The 19,347-nt window shown below is 38.8% G+C and overlaps 1 protein-coding gene across 1 annotated transcript; it reads right to left on the minus strand.

Annotated features, from left to right (window-relative positions):
* Positions 1-515: 515 nt before the first annotated feature.
* Positions 516-10,047, minus strand: LOC142537698 (uncharacterized). Its single transcript, XM_075643191.1, has 6 exons — positions 9,807-10,047; positions 4,861-4,989; positions 3,115-3,356; positions 1,880-1,966; positions 1,604-1,654; positions 516-1,082 (listed from the first exon to the last, which is right to left on the minus strand). The coding sequence occupies exons 1-6, from the start codon at positions 10,045-10,047 to the stop codon at positions 516-518; spliced, it is 1,317 nt and encodes a 438-aa protein (XP_075499306.1).
* Between the last annotated feature and the right edge of the window lie 9,300 nt (positions 10,048-19,347).

Here is a 19,347-nt window from a genome sequence, read left to right on the forward strand (position 1 = left end):
GTCTTAACTGCTTTCGCCGAAATGCGTTTTTCTAAGCTGTCTTGATTAAGGTGCGGCTTTAATATTCAGTTGCAATCTGCTATGTTCTTTCCCGAGACATGTTCAGTTGACAGGTGCTTAGCATACGGCTGAATTTATCAACTGGGAAACTGATCATTCAGTTGATTTCACTTATTATTAAGTCCAGTTGTTGAATGTACTTGCGCGTATCAGTTGGTTGATTATTTTGTCAAACTCCAGAATCCAGAATTTGGTTTTCAACAGATTCTAAAGCCAATACAAGCAGCATGCGGCCACTCTTAGCTCAACTTGTACCAGGATTGCTGCCAAGACCTATATAAGTCCAGGAGGTTTTGGGTTCTAATCCTGGGAAGGTAAAAGCTCCAATGCCTGGGCTGGAGAAGTTCTATGAGTAATGGCGCATGGGAAAGCCCGTGAGGGAAAAGGCCCCAGTGGGAACCCAAGATGGGACATGGCCCCCGAGGGAGCCCAAGATCGAAATAGCGCATGGTCCATCATAATAAGTAGGGGTAGAGCTCCCTCATATGCCGCTCTGTCTCCCAAGTGACCTCTTCGATACCTCTATGTTCCCACTGAACCTTCACCATCGGTATAAGCTTACTACGAAGCTTTTGTTCAGATCGACCCAAAATAAAAACTGTCCTCTCAACATAAGTTACATCAGGATCTAACTGAACCTCATAAATATCCAACACATATGAAGGATCTGGCTCATACTTCTGCAACATCGACACATGAAACACATCATGAATACCAGATAAATATGGAGGTAGAGGCAATCGATAAGCCAAAGTGCCTATCCGCTGCAATATCTCATATGGGCCAACATATCTCGGTGCCAACTTTCCTTTCATACCAAATCGTACTGTGCCACGAAAAGGAAAAACTTTCAAAAATACTATATCGCCTTGCTGAAACTCTAAGGGTCTTAGCCTTTTATTTGTATAGGCGACCTGTCTATCTTGAGCTTCCTTCAATCTCTGTTGTATCAAATTTACTTTTTGTTCCATGTCATGAATCATCTCAGGACCTGTAACTGCAGCTCGATCAATATCATCCCACTATAACGGGGATCTACAATGTCTCCCATACAATGCCTCAAATAGAGCCATCTGAATACTACTCTTATAACTATTGTTATATGCAAACTCCACCAATAGAATCGATGATTGCCAAACAGATCTAAAATCCATAACATAAGCACGTAACATATCCTCTAGCATCTAAGTAGTACGCTCGGTCTGACCATCTGTCTGAGGATGATAAGCTATAGTCAATATCAACTATGTCCCCATCGCAGTCTGCAATCCTTCCAAAAAATGAGAAGTAAATCAAGGATCTCTATCAAAAATAATAGACACTGGAATCCCATGCAACCATACAACCTCTCGTATATACAAATGTGCCATCGTCAAATACGTACTATTCATGCTATAGGGTATAAAATGTGCAACTTTCATCAATCGATCAACAATTACCCAAATAGCATCAATAGATCCCGTGTTTTTTGACAAATGAGTCACAAAATCCATCGATATGTGCTCCCATTTCCAAGTCGGCACTTCTAAACTCCTCAATTCACCTCCTGGCCTTCTTCTCTCAACTTTGATCTATTGACAATTGAGACATCAACCTACAAAATCAATCACATCACGTTTCGTTCCTTCCACCAAAACTGAGAGTATAAATCCTTATACATCTTCTTGCCACTAGGGTGGATAGAATACCGACTACAATGTGCACGCTGCAACAGGCCCTGGAGAAACTCAGATGTATCAGGAACTACTCATCTATCATTCATCCTCAAACTATCATCATCAGCTACTCTAAAATGAATATCTTGTTTCCGAGAAACAACCTCCTTCCATTGCTGAACTCTCTCATTTGTCATATGTGCCTCACGAATACAACCATAAATATCAGGTTCAGCTAATAAGGTATACACCTGGACAAAAATCGTCAAGATATCAAAATCATATCCCAATGAACAACAAGACATCATCGTAGCTGATAAATGACTCACATCCTCTGCAGTACAGCTCACTTTACGACTCAATACATCAGCTGTAAGATTAGCTCGACCAGGATGATATTCAATCTCACAATCATAATACTTCAGCAAATCTAACCATCGTCTCTATCACATATTCAACTCTGTCGGTGTAAACAAAAATCTCAAACTCTTATGATCCATATAAATCGTAAATGAGGTACCATTAGAATAGTGTCGCCATATCTTCAAGGCAAAGATAATGGCTACCAACTCCAAATTATGCACAGGGTACCTTGTTTCATGTGGTTTCAGCTATCTTGAGGCATATTCCACAACATGTCGATCCTGCTTCAAAACACATCCCAAACCATATAATGATGCATCAGTATAAACAACAAACCTCTCGTTTTCTGTTGGGATTGACAACACTGATGCGGTCGTCATTCGGTGCTTCAACTCTTGAAAACTCCTCTCACATGCTTCAGATTACTGAAATCGCACATCTTTCTGAATCAACTGTGTCAAAGGTCTAGCAATCTTGGAAAATTCCTCGATAAATCGACAATAATAACCTGCTAAATCCAAGAAACTACGGATCTCTGGTACAGATTTAGGTGCAAACCACTGTAATACGGCTTCGACCTTTGTTGGATCAACAGAAATCACATCTCTTTATATAACATGACCCAAGAAGACCACACGATCCAACCAAAACTCACACTTACTGAATTTGGCATACAACTGTCTATCTCGCAGTAACTGTAATACTGAACACAAGTGCCCTGCATGCTCAGCCTCACTTCTAGAATATATCAATATATCATCAATAAACACAATAACAAAATGATCGAGATAAGGCTGAAATACCCTATTCATCAAACTCATAAACACATCTGGAGCATTCCTCAACCCAAACGACATAACTAAAGCTCATAATGCCCATATCTGATCCTGAATGATGTCTTCTGGATATCCTCCTCTCAAACTCGTATTTTATGATATTCTGACCTCAAATCAATCTTCGAATATACTGAGGTTCCCTGCAACTGATCAAACAAATCATCAATACGAGGGAGGGGATATTTATTCTTAATCGTTACCTTATTCAGATGTCGATAGTCGATACAAAGCCGCATCGTTCCATCTTTCTTTTTCACAAATAGGACTGGTGCACCCCGAGGCGATACACTAGGACGAATGTATCTCTTGTCCAGCAAGTCCTGCAACTGGGCTTTCAACTCTCTCAACTTTGCTGGTGCCATTCTGTAAAGAGCACTAGAAATATGGGAAGTACATGGCATCAACTCAATTCCAAACTCCAGTTCACGGGTTGGTGGGAAGCCTTGAATCTCATCATGAAATACATCGACAAACTCAGAAACTACAGGTATCTCCTATATTCTGACCTTATTTTTTTTCTCTGTCACATCTACAGCATAAATAAGATAACCCTCATGGCCATGCTCCAATAATCGAGACATTCGGATAACAGATACCAATAGAACACGGGGACGAGAACCCTTCCCATAAAATGTCCAACACTCTTTCTGATATGTGTAAAAATATACTACCCGCTGATAACAATCAACAGTCGCACAATATTTCCTCAGTACATTAATTCCCACAATACAATCAAAATGAGTCATCTCCAAAATAATCATATCAGATCTCAGCTCGTACCCCTCATAAGAAATAATATCATCTGATATCATAGATACAACTGATATATAAATTCCAGAGGGTGTCGAAACCAAAAAAACATATACAATGGAGACGGGCGCATATTATGCTCAACTACATACCTCTTTGATAAGCAGAATAAGAACATAAATAACACTTACCCGCTATCATTTACTCTCGTGCCTCCTCATCCTGCTCTCGTGTCAAAGCATACACTTGTGCCTGAGGCGGACAAGCTCCCTGCATACGCGGTTGTCCTCCAGAAGTTCGTGGTGTAAACTGCTGAGGCTGTCATCCTCCCGTCTCTGAGGATCTGCCTCTATCACACCTGGGCTCTCGCTGTCTGTCACGACTAGGACAATGCCTCGCTATATGGCCCACACCGCCACACTCAAAATAGGTGATCTCGGTCTATGTACACTGTCAGATCAGATGAGGTCCCACCCACAACGAAAACATCTCACTCATCTAGACTCTCCTCTCTGTCCCTGAACAGACCGAGAACTACTCCCACGACTCTCAACACGGCGTTAATCAAATCGACGCTTCCCAGATGATGCTGAAGAAGAAGATGAACCCTTATGATATTTAAAAGACTGTCTCTGCGGTCGCAATGACTCCCTAGTCAGCTCTGATAATCGTCCATGAGCCTCATACTCCTGCATAACCAACTCAGCCATCTCAGCCCTCGTCACTGCATCCTCAAATTATACAGGATTATTTGATTGCACACGATCAAATAACTCTAAATTCAACCCTCTCAAGAAATGCCTCATCTTAGCATGAACATTCGTAGCAACATGTGGCACATATTTCAACAATGCAGAATATCGAGTCTCATACTCAACAACAGACATACTACCCTGTCTCAAATCCTTGAATTCTCACTCTCTCTTTTGTCTGGCTACTATAGAAAAATATTTATCAAGAAAACGAGTCAACAGTATGGCCCTGTGCTCTCAATCTGGCCTCAGTCTTCTGCCACCACAATAGTACATTCCTCGAAAGCTTAAAAGTAGGCAATCGTAACCAAGTAGACCTAGCACACAGAGCAGTCACAAATATCTGCTCTATACTCTCAATCCATTCCTCTGCTCACTCGCCAGTCTCAGAGCTATCAAATCTCGGTGGAAGATAACTACTAAACTATGCCAAAAACAACTCACCAGGCAATAAAGGCTGATCTGCAGGTGCATGTCCCATAAGAGGAGGTGGCAATGGATTCATCTGTCCAAACCCACTGTCAACCTCGTCCGTTTTCTCGTGTGGATGTACCTGTTCTCTACCTACTTTCACTGGAAATCAAATTGTTAGTCAAAATATTTAACAATTACAATCCAGTAATCAGCATCACACCTTTCGTACGAAAGCACACGCAACTAAAGAACAATCAATCATACAAAAAAATCATCAAGAACAATCAAATGCACAGACACACGCAAATAATAATGCCATTCAACTCCCTCATCACAAACCCAACATCTTTCCATCCCAGACATCTAACATATGCTCTGATACCACCAGGTGTGTCGCTCCAAACCTCACCACGTAATCATACAACATGTGACGTCATATGCATAAAAATTTTCTTTTCAACGGCGTAATAATATAATGCATATACGATAAAATAAATCATCACACTATCTACATCAGTGTAGCAGAAACAGTATAATAAATACATACATATAACTCAAATAAGACAACGAGCTATACTATCTCTATACACTATCAACTACAAGACTGTTTGACTAGACACACCTAGTCTTTCACCTTTATCATGTCTCACAGCATAGTCATGTAACATGTCCAACACAAACAGCCCCCAAAGGGTGAGCATACACAACACACATCAACAAAATACATAACAATTATATTATCAACAACATAAAATATAACTGGAATGATAACATAAATACTCTCTTTGCTGTCTCTAGGCAGTCAAGTCATCAACAATATCAACGTCATCACTCCTATACTACTGCAACAACAACATCAACGATACATCGCATCCCAACACCAACGACAGCAATATCGTGGAACAAACAACAACATCAACGATACATTGCACCCCTACTCCGACGACATAAATATAGTCAAACGAACAACATCAACGATACTTCGCACCCCTACTCCGGAATTAGCAATATCGTTGATCAAACAACAGCAACGAGACATCTCCCAACAAACAATAGCCAACAACATCAACAATAATAAAACAACAACAAATATAATATAAAATCACCCAATTCCGTTGATTTACCATCGTTCAACACCATAGTATTTATCGACACTAAATAATAATAACATATGCATGTACGTCAACACGTACCTGATAATCAAGTATATATAAAATCTGGCTATTTCTTTGATCTGAAGGCTTGTGAAGTATCTAAATAATTCTACAACAATTATCAAATCATTGTCATCGTATCAACACAGTCATAACAGCCCAATATACAACATCAAATAGCCCAACAACGATTATTTCTACCAAATATAAAACTCGATTATACATCTTCATCGTTAAATAATTAATATTTCAGTGTATTTAATTATCAATACTAACACTAAATACACCCTAATAAATTAACTTCAAATAATAGGTTATTTTACAATATTTGTTAAACTACAAAAACTTTATATCAATATGTAGCCCATACTTCGTAGACTCTGAATATATTATTAGAATTAATAACAACTGAAAAACAACTCTCCAATCTCAATCAAACGATTAAAATCCCTAATTATAATAAATTAAGAATAATTCAAAATAACAACACTTCAATCTTCTCTACTTCGTTAAAATCATACAATATTCAACAATCTTCAAGTTCTGTATGATTTAACAATTTATCAGATTTATTCCAGAAATCGACGAATTTCAAATATCACCAAAAATATAAAATTTATACCTCAAATCGAAGACCTCGTGTCAAATATTCCAAAACTGAAGTCGGTTCGTTGATTCAATAAACCGATAAGTCGCAAAATCGAAAATAAAAAATCAAAACCCTTATTTATTTTCTTCTCTCACCTCTCTGTCAAAACTCTCTGTTCAAATATTTTCTGCCGTGAAATTGAATTTCAAATCATTTCCACCGCCACACATTTTATTTTTTTTATTTTTATTTTTCAAAATATTATATTGTATTATATTAATAAAATAATATATATTTAATATTTTAACACCGGTATATCCTTTTGAATCAGTCAAACAATCAAACTTTACAAAACTCAAAACATGAAACTTCTATATCTTTGAATTTTCTATGTTATATCCAAATTTCAAATCATTTGGACTTCATATGACTAAGATATGTCATATTTCATTCTTTAAAAATCGTTAATTATTTAGAAATCTCACATTACTAAATCAACAAATTGTGATATTTACTTCAGGCATTACTCCCGAAAAATATTTCGTTTAGGTACGTTTTTGAAAATATTTCCCTAGCCCTCAAAAAGTCCTCTGAATCGTTAAAATTTGTGTACCGATCAAAAATACAACCCGACGGATAAAAATACCCAGCCAATGCCCATTTTGAAAAATCATACTTAAAATACCTCATATTAAATAATTTACAAATAATTATTCAATAAAAATATTTTTCCTGAATATCCCCGGTCTCCGTTCCTCGATCAAGCGTAAAATGCAACTTAAACCTTAATGCATGAAACTTTAAAAAAAATAGTGAAATAAATCCTAATCATGTAATAATTATGCATTAAATTAATAAAATCATTAAACACATAATTTAAATAAAAACCCTAGATTGCACGCATTCAGGTTATGTACTTTAAATTTCCTGGATCATACATGTTCATTTTTTTTAATTGAATTCAGTTCATTAGTTGTTTTTTCGTATCAGCTCTATTCGATGGATCCATCTATGCATAACTGTGGTACCCGACGGCGGGGACATCAGCGACAACATTACCCATCCACTGAGCATTGGCCTTACATATCTTCGTATACATATTCGTATTAGTCACAACCAACTCTCATCCTTCAAAACATGTCATCATATTCATCACTTATCAGAATCATGCATATATGTAATTTTCCATAAAATCAAGCATGCAACGTATTTTTCATAATTACATAAAAAGAGATATACATGATAACATAAAAAATTAAAACATGTTGAATGTGTTTAGGGCGCTGTCAGGATTAAAAACTCGACTCGGGTGCAAAATGACCATTTTGCTCCTGGAAACCCTAATTGATCATTTTACCTCTGGACTTCTAAATTACGACATGAAGTCAACCAAACTCCTTAAAACACCTAAAAAAATTATTATAAACATTTCCTGAGGGTAACCTCGAGCCCATTCCGTAACTTATACGATTTGTTTTAAAACTTGGACCGGGTCCCGGTTTTAACCCGAATCAACCCTAAACGCAACTAAATTATCTCAAACTTAAACCACCACACATACACACCCTCGAGCCACTAACTAGCCCAAATCCAGCCATTTATCTCCCCTTAAGCATGGCTGCAACTTGCTGGAATTTCTGCATGTGCTCCCCTTCACACCGTACTCGGCTATTAATGCTAACCCCTCGGCCCAAGCCCCAAACCACCAAGGCCGGACCTTATCTAGTCACCCTAGGACCATGAACGACCACATAAGACCCCCAATGAACTAACCCAACCACGTCGACACCCCACACACGCACAAGGCCCGGACGTGCCGAGGAAACCTTAGCTGCCTCACAAAAACCACTTGGGCTCCATGCAACCCAACAAAGACTCGACTCCAACCTCATTTCCCTTCACTCTCGTCCTAATAAGTCCTCTAATAAGCCATTTCAGCAGCCCCTTGCACAAGAACGTGAAGAACGTGAGTTACATAAAATATATATGCATGTTCATGTTAAAATCTTTGCAAAAACGTAACATCATGCTTGAACAAATAATTTCTCATGCAAATATATATACATCAGCATATAAATGGTTTGAATGATGAGAAAAAGGGATACATGGCATGTATTTGCATTTAAACGCTCGAAAACGTGGATATATACGCGTGGGACAGACACCGGAGAGTCGGGGAAGAAGTTTTCTTAAAAACTTGAGAGAAAACCGAGGTGGCTGAACATGGAACTCTCAAAAATGCTGTTGCGGCTGAGGGGAGGGGCGGCCGTGAGTGAGGAGTGTAGGGTTAGGGTTTAGTTGATAGGTTTTTAATTAAAAAGGTTAGTGTGTAATGGGCCCTAATTAAATTAAATAACTTACAAAGGATTTTAGGCCCATTATGCAATGAAATACACCCGTCAAGCCCAAAAAACTCCCGAAAAATATTTCGCTTAGGTACGTTTTTGAAAATATTTCCTACACCCTCAAAAAGTCATCCGAATCGATAAAATTTGTGTACCGGTTAAAAAAACGACCAGGCGAGTAAAAATATACATCCAATGCCCATCATACTTAATTACACCATATATTAATAATTAAAAATAATTATTTAATAAAAACATTTTCCTGACAATCGTCGGTCCCCGTTTCTCGTTCAAGCGCGAAATACAACTTAAAAACCTTAATGCATGAAATCTTAATAAAGAATGAGATGACGTATATAATCATACAATAATCATGCCTTTAAATCTTTAAAATAATTAAACAGTGATTTTTTTAAAACCCTAGATTGCATGCAGTCAGATTATGTAGTTCAAATTTCCTAGACCTTACAATTCTCCCCCTATAAACAGAATTTTGTCCTCGTAATTTATAACATACCGAATAACTCTGGTAGCAACTCCTCATCTCGGTCTCCGTCTCCCAAGTAGCCTCCTCCTCGTAATGATTCAGCCACTTGATTTTGACAATGTGGATCATCTTGTTCTGGAGCCTCCTCTCCTATCTATACAATATGTGAGTGGGTCTCTCCTCGAAGGACAAGTTCGGTGTTAGTTGAAGTGGCTCATAATTCAGTATATGCGAAGGGTTCGACATGTACTTCCGCAGCATCGAGAGGTGGAACACATTATGAACTCCTGCCAGATTCAGCGGTAATACAACTCTGTATGCGAGTTTCCCAACTCTCTCTAGGATCTCGAACGGTGCTATGAATATAGAGCTAAGCTTGCCCTTCTTAAATCTTATCACACCTTTAATCGGTGCGACTTTCACAAATACGTTATCCCCTACAGCGAATTCAAGATCCCTACGCCGCTGATCTGCATAACTCTTCTGTCGGCTCTGGTTGGTCTTCATCTTGTCCCGGATCTTAACCACTAACTCTGCAATCTGACTGACTATATCTGGTCCCAACTCTGCTATCTCTCCTACCTCATCCAAATACACTGGTGACCTACACTTCCTCCTGTACAGTGTCTCATATGGAGCCATACCGATGGATGCCTGATAGCTGTTGTTGTATGTGAACTCCACGAGAGGTAACTTCGGCTCCCAGCTGCCCTGGAAGTCGATCACGCAATTTCTAAGTAGGTCCTCCAATATTTGGATCACCTTCTATGACTGACCGTCAGTCTGAGGATGGAAGGTAGTACTAAATAGTAGCTTAGTACCCAATGCCAGATGAAAACTCTTCCAGGATGCAGACGTGAACCTCGGGTCCCTGTCTGACAAGATGGACACTAGAATCTCGTGCAGTCTGACTATCTCTCTGATATATAGCTCTGCGTACTGAGTCATGGTAAAAGTCTTCTTGATCGGTAGAAAGTGTGCTAATTTAGTGAACCGATCAACTATCACCCAAACGAAATTATATCTTCCATTCGTCCTCGAAATCATTGTCACAAAGTTTTCTCCCATTTCCACTAGGGAATAGGGAGTGGTCTTAGCTTCTCTGCAGATCTCTGATGCTCTGTCTTAACCTGCTGACACGTCAAACACTCGGACACAAAATGCAAGATATCTCGCTTCATGTCCGGCCACCAATAAAGAGACTGAAGGTCCTTATGCATCTTCGTACTCCCTCGATGGATGGAATACGAGGTGCTGTGGACTCACTCATAATATCTGCTCTCAGGGAATCACTGCCAGGAACCCACAGTCAATCGCGATATCTAACTATGCCGTCCTCAACGGTATAAAACCTCAGGCCCTTAGACTCATCCCTCTGTCTCCATTTCTGCAACTGCTCGTCAGAAGTCTGTCCTGCTTGGATCCTGTCCCTCAGTGTCGACTGCACGGTCAGGGTAGAAAGACTAGGGGTATCACCCCTAGCATAAACTGCAAGCTCAAATCTTTGAATCTCTGCCTGCAACGGTCTCTGTACCGAAAACTGAGCGATCACAGAATTTTTCCTGCTCAGAGCATCTGCAACCACATTAACCTTACCCGGATCGTAACTAATGTTGAAGTCGTAATCCTTCACTAATTCCAGCCATCTCCTCTGTCTTATGTTCAGTTTCTTTTGCGTGAAGAAGTACTTCAGTCTCTTGTGATCAGTGAAAATCATGCACTTCTCCCCATACAGATAATGCCTCCATATCTTAAGGGCGAATACCACCATTGCGGTCATAGGCATCGCAATAGAAGAGAAGCCCTGAAGAAACTTCCGGTAGTACCAAGCTAGACCCAAAAAACTACGTATCTTTGTCACGCTCTTAGACACTAGCCAATCTCAGACTTCCTCAATCTTGATGGGATCGACCTCCACTCCATATCGGGATACAATGTAGCCCAAGAATGCCATCTATCTAGCCAGAACTCACACTTACTGAACTTGGCATACAGCCGTCTATCCTGTAAAATCTGTAGTACGGTCCTCAGATGCTGACTGCGCTCCCTTCTGCTCTTCGAATAGATCAGGATGTCATCTATGAAAACTATGATGAACTGATCCAAATACGGCTGGAACACGCAATTCATGAGATCCATGAAGATCGCTAGCTCGTACATCAATCTGAAGCGCATCACCATAAACTCATAGTGCCCATAACGTGTCCTGAATGTCGTTTTCTGCACGTCAGACTCTCTCACAATCAGCTGGTGGTATCCTGATCATAGATCTATCTTCGAGAATACTGATGCTCCCTGAAGCTGATCAAATAGATCTTCGATCCTAGGCAATGGATACTTGTTCTTGACTGTGACTCTGTTCAGCTCTCTATAATCAATGCATAGTCGCATGCTGCGATCTCTCTTCTTAACAAACAGTTCCGGTTGGCCCCATGGATAAAATCTAGGGCGAATGAAACCCTTATCTAGTAAGTCCTGTTATCTGATCCTTCAGTTCCTTCATCTCTACAGGTGCTAGACGATAGGATGCCTTAGAAATAGGCATGGTACCTGGCATAAGATCGATAGAAAAGTCCACCTCTCTGTCTAGTGGAATGCCTGAAACGTCGTCAGGGAAAACACTGGGGAAGTTTCTGACCACTTCCACCTCCTCTAGCCTCTGACTGACTGGCTCGGTCATTGTCACGATACTGGCCAAAAATTCCTGGCAGCCTCTCTTCATGAGCTTCCTCGCACATATGCAAGAAATGATCTGCGGCATCTGCTGATGTCTGGTTGTCTTGAATATAAATGGCTTACCGTTGGGCGGTCGGACAGATACTGACCTCCGTCGAAAATCTATGACAGCTCCGTTAGAAGAAAGACATTCCATGCCCAGAATAATATCAAACTCCGGTAACGGAAGCACAATCAAGTTTGCCTGCACCGCATTTTTTTGTAACCGAAGCTCCAATCTCTTCACTATCTGCGATGTAAACATCTGATCTCCGGACGGAATCGAAACTCTGAATCCCAAATCCATAGCCTCTAGTATGATTCCTAGTCGCTTGACAAAAGATTTGGACATAAACGAATGTGTAGCTCCGGAGTCTAGCAATGCATACGTGGCTACACCTGAAATAAATATCCTTCCTACAACAAAACACACAATCAAATCTGATCGCGTTGAAACTTAAGAAATTTTCTACCAGCAATTATCTCAAAATCGTTGAAAAATTACTGATTTACTTCTAGTACCCAATCAAAAATCTCGAATTTTATCTCAAAAATTTCGAAAATTGCAATTTTACCCTTAAGTTTCGAATTATTTACAATTTGGCCCTACAATTTTCGAAAATTGCATTTTTGTCCCTAGAAAAAAATTTGAAGTTAGCCCGATTAAACCTTAAAATTCTCGAAAACTAAGAATTTGATCCACGAAATTCGAAAAATTTGAAAACAACCCTTAAAATTTCGTTTTTTTGCAAATAGGTACCCATACTTTCGGTTATTGCAATTTGGTCCTTAAAACCCTTAATCAATTCAATTCAACCCTTAAGTTCACCTATTAGAACCTGCAACCTAATTTATTCTAGGTTCTCAATATCAAAATAATTCCCACAACAATCATATAACACATGCAATCAAGGAGGTAAATTAAAATTCTTAAACATAAAGGTTACTGGTGATCAACGTAGAGTCTGGCTCCGCCTCTGCCTCCTCTGCGTGCATCACATAGGCTCTGCCATTAGTGAGGCCCTTGTTCTTGGGGCAGTCAGCTTCCTTGTGGCCATCTTCCTAGCATATGAAGCATTTGAAGGTTCCCCACATACACTTTCCGAAGTGGAACCGGTTGCACTGCTTGCATGGCTGCCTCTCTGCCAGCTTAGGAACCCCTGGTGCCTATGGTGGCCTCTGCTGTCTGGGCCTCTGAAACTGTCCATGGGGCTTATACTGACCTTGATGCCTCGGTGGCCCCGTGAACTGCCTCTTCTGCGGCTGTGAACTAGGTTGGGCCTGATGCCTCTTCTGCATCTCAGCGTCAATATCCCGGAGGGCCTGTTCCACCTGAAAAGCACAAGCGGTGGCCTCATCAGCATCACATCCCGGTGCAAATTAGGTCTGAGGCCATCCATGAAGTGGCTCAGCTTTTGGGCGGCATCCCTCGAAATGAGGGACACAAAGTGACAGCCCTGTCAAACTTCCTGATGAACTCTGGCACAGACAAGTCCCCCTGTCGAAGACTCATAAACTCTCTCGTCAGGCGACCTCTGACCTCCGCTAGAGAGTAATTGCCGTAGAAAAACTGCTTGAACTGATCCCAAGTGAGAGTAGCCAAATTCAACCCATGCGCTGCTCCCTCCCAGCATATATGCGGCGCATCTGACCCGATCTCTGTCTCTCATGTCTAGATACTGAAAGTGCAGCTCTAGAGACCAGTTCTAACCCTTTGCTAAAAACAAATCAGTAGTACCCCCGAACTCCTTCGTGTTGATCCGTTGGAACTGCTCATAGATGTCTGTCTAGGGTCTGGGAGCCTGCAGTGCTTGCTTTATAAGTCTAGCAATATTCTCCAAGACTCGGGTAACTGCATCTCCTTGCGGTGGTGGTGGTGGTGGTGGGAGGCCTCTCTCGCCTTCAGTAGTATCATCCTGTCGGTATGTTCTAGGGGCGCGTTCGGGAGGCATGATATCTAAATACAGTCCAAATTCTAAACGTAATCCATCATGCAAATTAATCTAGTTTTCAAAACATTTAATCCTTAAATCATGAAAGCAGCTAAACATGTTTTGTAAATTGCTGTAATTCCTATCTCATGTAAACATGCATGTGACAGCATTGAAAACATTTAAAACATTTAAACTTACAGACTTGAGGCTTGAGGACAGAGCTACAGAATTTGGTGGTGACTCAACCTTATATAAGACTCTTGCTCTGATACCAACTGAAACATCTACTACGTAAAATACTGCAAGAAATTTTTTTTTGTAAGCACATCTTCGAAAATTTTATCTTTATGCATGCATCAATAGTATCTAAAAATTTCACATTTTAAAACAAAAGTAATCAACTAACAGATGAAAATACTGCAGCTTAAAAATAGACAATTCGTCAACACTCGACATACGTTTTAAAATAAAACAAATATGAAACGTGTGAAGTTCATGATAACCATAAACATAATAAAAATAATTAGTATGAAAATATCCATGCACTCCTAACTCAAAACGTAATGTGCGGAAAATACGGTCCTCGGGTTCGCGTGCGCATAACAACTCTGCCTACTCAGTCTTTGGCACCTCCAATTTCATGATCAATATGCTCACTTCATCATTCACACCTAGTGAGTCTAAAGACTCAATACATCTATCACGTTATAACGAGTATATATACATAACATGCAACAGTGAAAAGTACTGTAATCAACATACATTTCATGATCTTAAAAACGTAAACATAATACGACATAACGTGCAAAACATGTCTCAACATATCATAATATACGTATTCATTTTCTTTAATTGAATTCAGTTCATTAGTTGTGTTTTTCGTATCATGTCTATCGTATCAGCTCTATTCGATGGATCCATCTACACATAACTGTGGTACCCGACGGCGGGTACATCAGCAACAGCATTACCCATCCACTGAGCCTTGGCCTTACATATCTTCGTATACATATTCGTATTAATCACAACCAACTATCATCCTTCAAAACATGTCATCATATTCATCACTTATCAAAATAATGCATATACGTAATTTTCCTTAAAATCAAGCATGCAACGTATTTTTCATAATTACATAAAAAGTCATATACATGATAACATAAACATTTGAAACATGCCAAATCGTATTTAGGGTGCTGCCAGGATTAAAAACTCGACTCGGTGCAAAATGGTCACTTTGTCCCTGGAAACCCTAATTGACCATTTTACCCCTGGACTTCTAGATTACGACCCGAAGTCAACCAAACTCCTTAAAACACCTAAAAACATTATTATAAACATTTCCTAAGGGTAACATCGAGTTCGTTCCATAACTTATATGATTCGTTTTAAAACTTGGATCGGGTCTCGGTTTTAACCCGAATCAACCCTAAACGCAACTAAATTTTTTCAAACTTAAACCACCACACATACACACCCTACCAGCCCCTAACTAGCCCAAATCCAGCCGTTTAGCTCCACCTAAGCACGGCTGCAACTTGTTGGAATTTCTGCATGTGCTCCCCTTCACACCCTGCTCGGCTATTAGTGCTAACCCCTCGGCCCAAGCCCCAAACCACCAAGACCGGACCCTAGCTAGTCACCCTAGTACCATGACCGGCCACATAAGACCCCCACTGAAGTAAACCTAAGCACTCCGACACCCCACGCACGCACAAGGCTCGCACGTGCCGAGGAAACCCTAGCCTCCTCACCAAAACCACTCAGCCTCCATCCAACCCAACCAAGACTCGACTCTAGCCTCTGTCCCATTCACTCTCATCCTAAGCAGTCTCCTAACAACACATTTCGGCAGCCCTTTGCACAAGAACATGAAGAACGTGAGTTGCGTAAAAGATATATGCATGTTCAAAAACCTTTGCAAAAACATAACATCATGCTTGAACAAATAATTTTTCATGCAAATACATATACATCAGCATATATATGGCGTGAATGATGAGAAAAGGCATACATGGCGTGCCTTTGCGTTTAAACGCTCGAAAACGTGGATATCTACGCGTGGGACGAACACTGGAGAGACGGGGAAGGAGTTTCTTAAAAACTTGAGAGAAAACCGGGGTGGCTGAAGATGGAACTCTCGAAAATGCTGCTGCAGATGAGGAGAGGGTCGGCCGTGAGTGAGGAGTGTAAGGTTAGGGTTTAGTTGATAGGTTTTTAATTAAAAAGACTAGTGTATAATGGGCCCTAATTAAATAAGTTGCAAAGGATTTTAGGCCCATTATGCAATGAAATACAACCGTCAAGCCTAAAAACACTCTCGAAAAATATTTCGTTTAGGTACGTTTTTTAAAAAATTGTATGTACCCTCAAAAAGTCCTCCGAATCGATAAAATTTGCGTACCGGTTAAAAATACGATCTAACGAGTAAAAGTACCCAACCAAGGCTCATCATACTTAATTACACAATATATTAAATAATTATAAATAAAAACATTTTCATGACAATCTCCGGTCCCCATTACTCGTTCGAGCACGAAATACAAAAACCCTAATGCATGAAATCTTAATAGACAATAAAATGACATATATAATCATGCAATAATCATGCCTCTAAAGCTTTATAATAATTAAACACTAATTTTTGTAAAAAACTTAGATTGCTTACAGCCAGGTTATGTAGTTCGAATTTCATAGACCTTACATAAATATTACAATTTCTAATAAAATTTATTAGACAATAGTACTATACTTAAAAATATTTTTTAATGAATAAATTTAATTTTATTTAATCTCATTTTTATATTGCGATTTTTTATTTAAAATATGATTATTTTATAAAAAAATCTAAAATTTCGATTATTTGTGTTACTGATTAAAATTATCGATTTTTTCAATTTGATTTATTAGGTTTTCATAGTAAAGTTCAGACGGTTCGGTTTGTCGAAAAAAAATTTGGTTAAATCGATTTTAAAAAATTCGTTTCGATTTTAACACAACCTATTACTGTCTAACACAAAATGGATCCAACCTCATGTACTTACGAATCGCTCTTATCATGTTATAAATACTCTTCTTGATTATAGATTATTATCTTTATCAAGGTGAATTACTTTTTAAATATCAATCAATGTAATATTTCTATGTTTCTGTAGCACTCAATTCTAGCTTACAAATTGGGACGTTTGGTTGAAATGTAACATCGATTAAATTCTCTCATCTTAATTTTCTCTCATTTATTTTCTCTTATTCACTATTAAATTTATAACATTCCAAGTTATAATTACTTGAATCCTTTTTATTTATTTCTCTTTTAAAATAAATTTTATCCGAATAATAATTTGTTAGAACATTTCATGTTCGTAATCTTGATTTTGATGGTAGTGTTGTTACTAATGACTTACCTAAGTGTGCAGGAAGCTGAAACCAAACAGGCTTTGAACTGATAAGTTATTAAGACCTAAACTGAAGCTATCAAAGGCGTAAACTGAAAAATCAACTGATTGCGCGAAACTGAATCAGTTCAACTGATATATCGTAAACAAGTTCAACTGATTGTCCAGCTGATAGGTGGTTCAGCAGAAGACCTTCAGAAGCCCGGGTAGCTGATGAAGAGTTCAACTGATGAAGAGCCCAACTGACCAGTTCAACTGAAAGATTGAAATCAGTTCAACTAACGAGTCAACTGAAGACCAGTTCAACTGACCAGTCAGAGCATCAAATCAGTTTGCAGAACACGACAAGCTTATCAAAGGTGGAATCCAGTTGCGCGCATTAAGGAAAAGAAACTGTAATATCAATAGTACAATAATGGACGTTGTAGCAAAGCTTAAAGACAAAATGTTCCAGAATGACTGTCGGAAAAGTCGAGACACAAATTTCAAGGAACGCATTCAAACTGCAACAATCACATTTGATGAGTCTTGATATACGGTCGCATTACTACTATAAATACATACCAAGACCATCAACAAAAAGGGTGTGGAAAAACAAAAGAGAAAAAAAAGGGCACGCTTATTGCATATCAGCTTACAAAGAAGCAACCAGCCCAGTCGAGAAAACACTTCAAGTTATATCAGCTTAGTGTAGAAGCTTATTTCCCTCAGTGTGTGAGAACACCTTTCGGGTTGTTTTCAGATATCAGTTCTCACACACACTCACCACCACTCAAATACAGTCTTGCACAAAGACGTAAAGCTTGTGTGTGTAGTCTTTGACACTCAGACGTTAAAAAAGTGTTGGCTGGAAGGTGATGCCTTCAGTCTAGACTAGGAGTTCAGTTAGGCAGTGTGTAAGTCTTAAGCTAGGTGGATTTGTAGAAGGTGTTGCATAAATTAAATTCTTCTAGTGGATCCTACCCGAGGTGGTAGAAGGGGTGACGTAGGAGCAGTTGAAGTCTCTGAACATCCATAAACATATCTTGTGTATTAACTGCTTAACTGTGTTTTAAACTGACTTGATCAATTCAGCTGATATCAGTTCTGTTCTGTCCATATTTGAACTGATAGAAGCCAGAACTGATTCCTCGTATTTCACTCGATCAATTTACACAAGTCATTAGTTTTTAAAATCTTTCAGTTTTTCTTAACGAATGATTAGTTCGAGTGTTTTCCGCTTGATTTGAAACCAAACTCGATCTAATTTATCGGTGTATATATTCTTATAACACAGCTATTGCAGCTCATTGAGAATATTGTGTTTGAAACACTCTCATAGATGTCTAAACCGATCCATCGTAATTATTTAGATCCCTGTTTTCTTATTAAAAATTAATGAGCTGTAATCCAAGAATGAACAGGTCAAATTTCTAGTTCACCGTTTTACCGAAATATAAAAAGTAAAAATTGAGGAAATTCGAGGAATGATTCCTCATAATTGAGTGAAATCCGGGATATAATAACTCGTAAGGTTATGAATCCGTTTTCCTCGCACATTTCTTATATATATGGGTATATTATTTAATTGTTATAAATGGAAAAATTGTTATTTTATTATTGTAAGTTAAATATGTTTGGAATTTTATTCTTATAATTCTTCATATTTTGGTTTTCTTCCAATAATTTTTTTTTAGTTTTAGGCTTTTTTTGACGGAGATAATTCAATTCACCGAATATTGCTTATTTAACACTTATACTTTCTCTCATGTTTAACAAGAAAAAAGTGTATGTTATCCACATAAAATCTAATGCAAAATGAATGATACTTTTGGTGCTTTATCAAAATGAAAGCTAAGCTGATAATTACTTGAAAACTCATTAAACATATTTTAAAATAAAATTAATTATTGATGCGA

The sequence above is a fragment of the Primulina tabacum genome, chromosome 2, assembly GCF_025594145.1.
Source record: "Primulina tabacum isolate GXHZ01 chromosome 2, ASM2559414v2, whole genome shotgun sequence".
Classification (NCBI taxonomy): domain Eukaryota; kingdom Viridiplantae; phylum Streptophyta; class Magnoliopsida; order Lamiales; family Gesneriaceae; genus Primulina; species Primulina tabacum.

Bases quoted from the DNA above. Each gene is read 5' to 3' on its own strand.
- LOC142537698 (XM_075643191.1), bottom strand. From the start codon at position 10,047: ATGGCTCCATATGAGACACTGTACAGGAGGAAGTGTAGGTCACCAGTG. The intron at 4,990-9,806 runs GTGTGATAAGAT...TTTGATTTCCAG, and splicing joins GAAAGTCGCACCGATTAAAG to TGAAAGTAGGTAGAGAACAG. The intron at 1,655-1,879 runs GTTGTTTCTCGG...TTGATTTTGTAG, and splicing joins GAGTTCAGCAATGGAAGGAG to GTTGATGTCTCAATTGTCAA.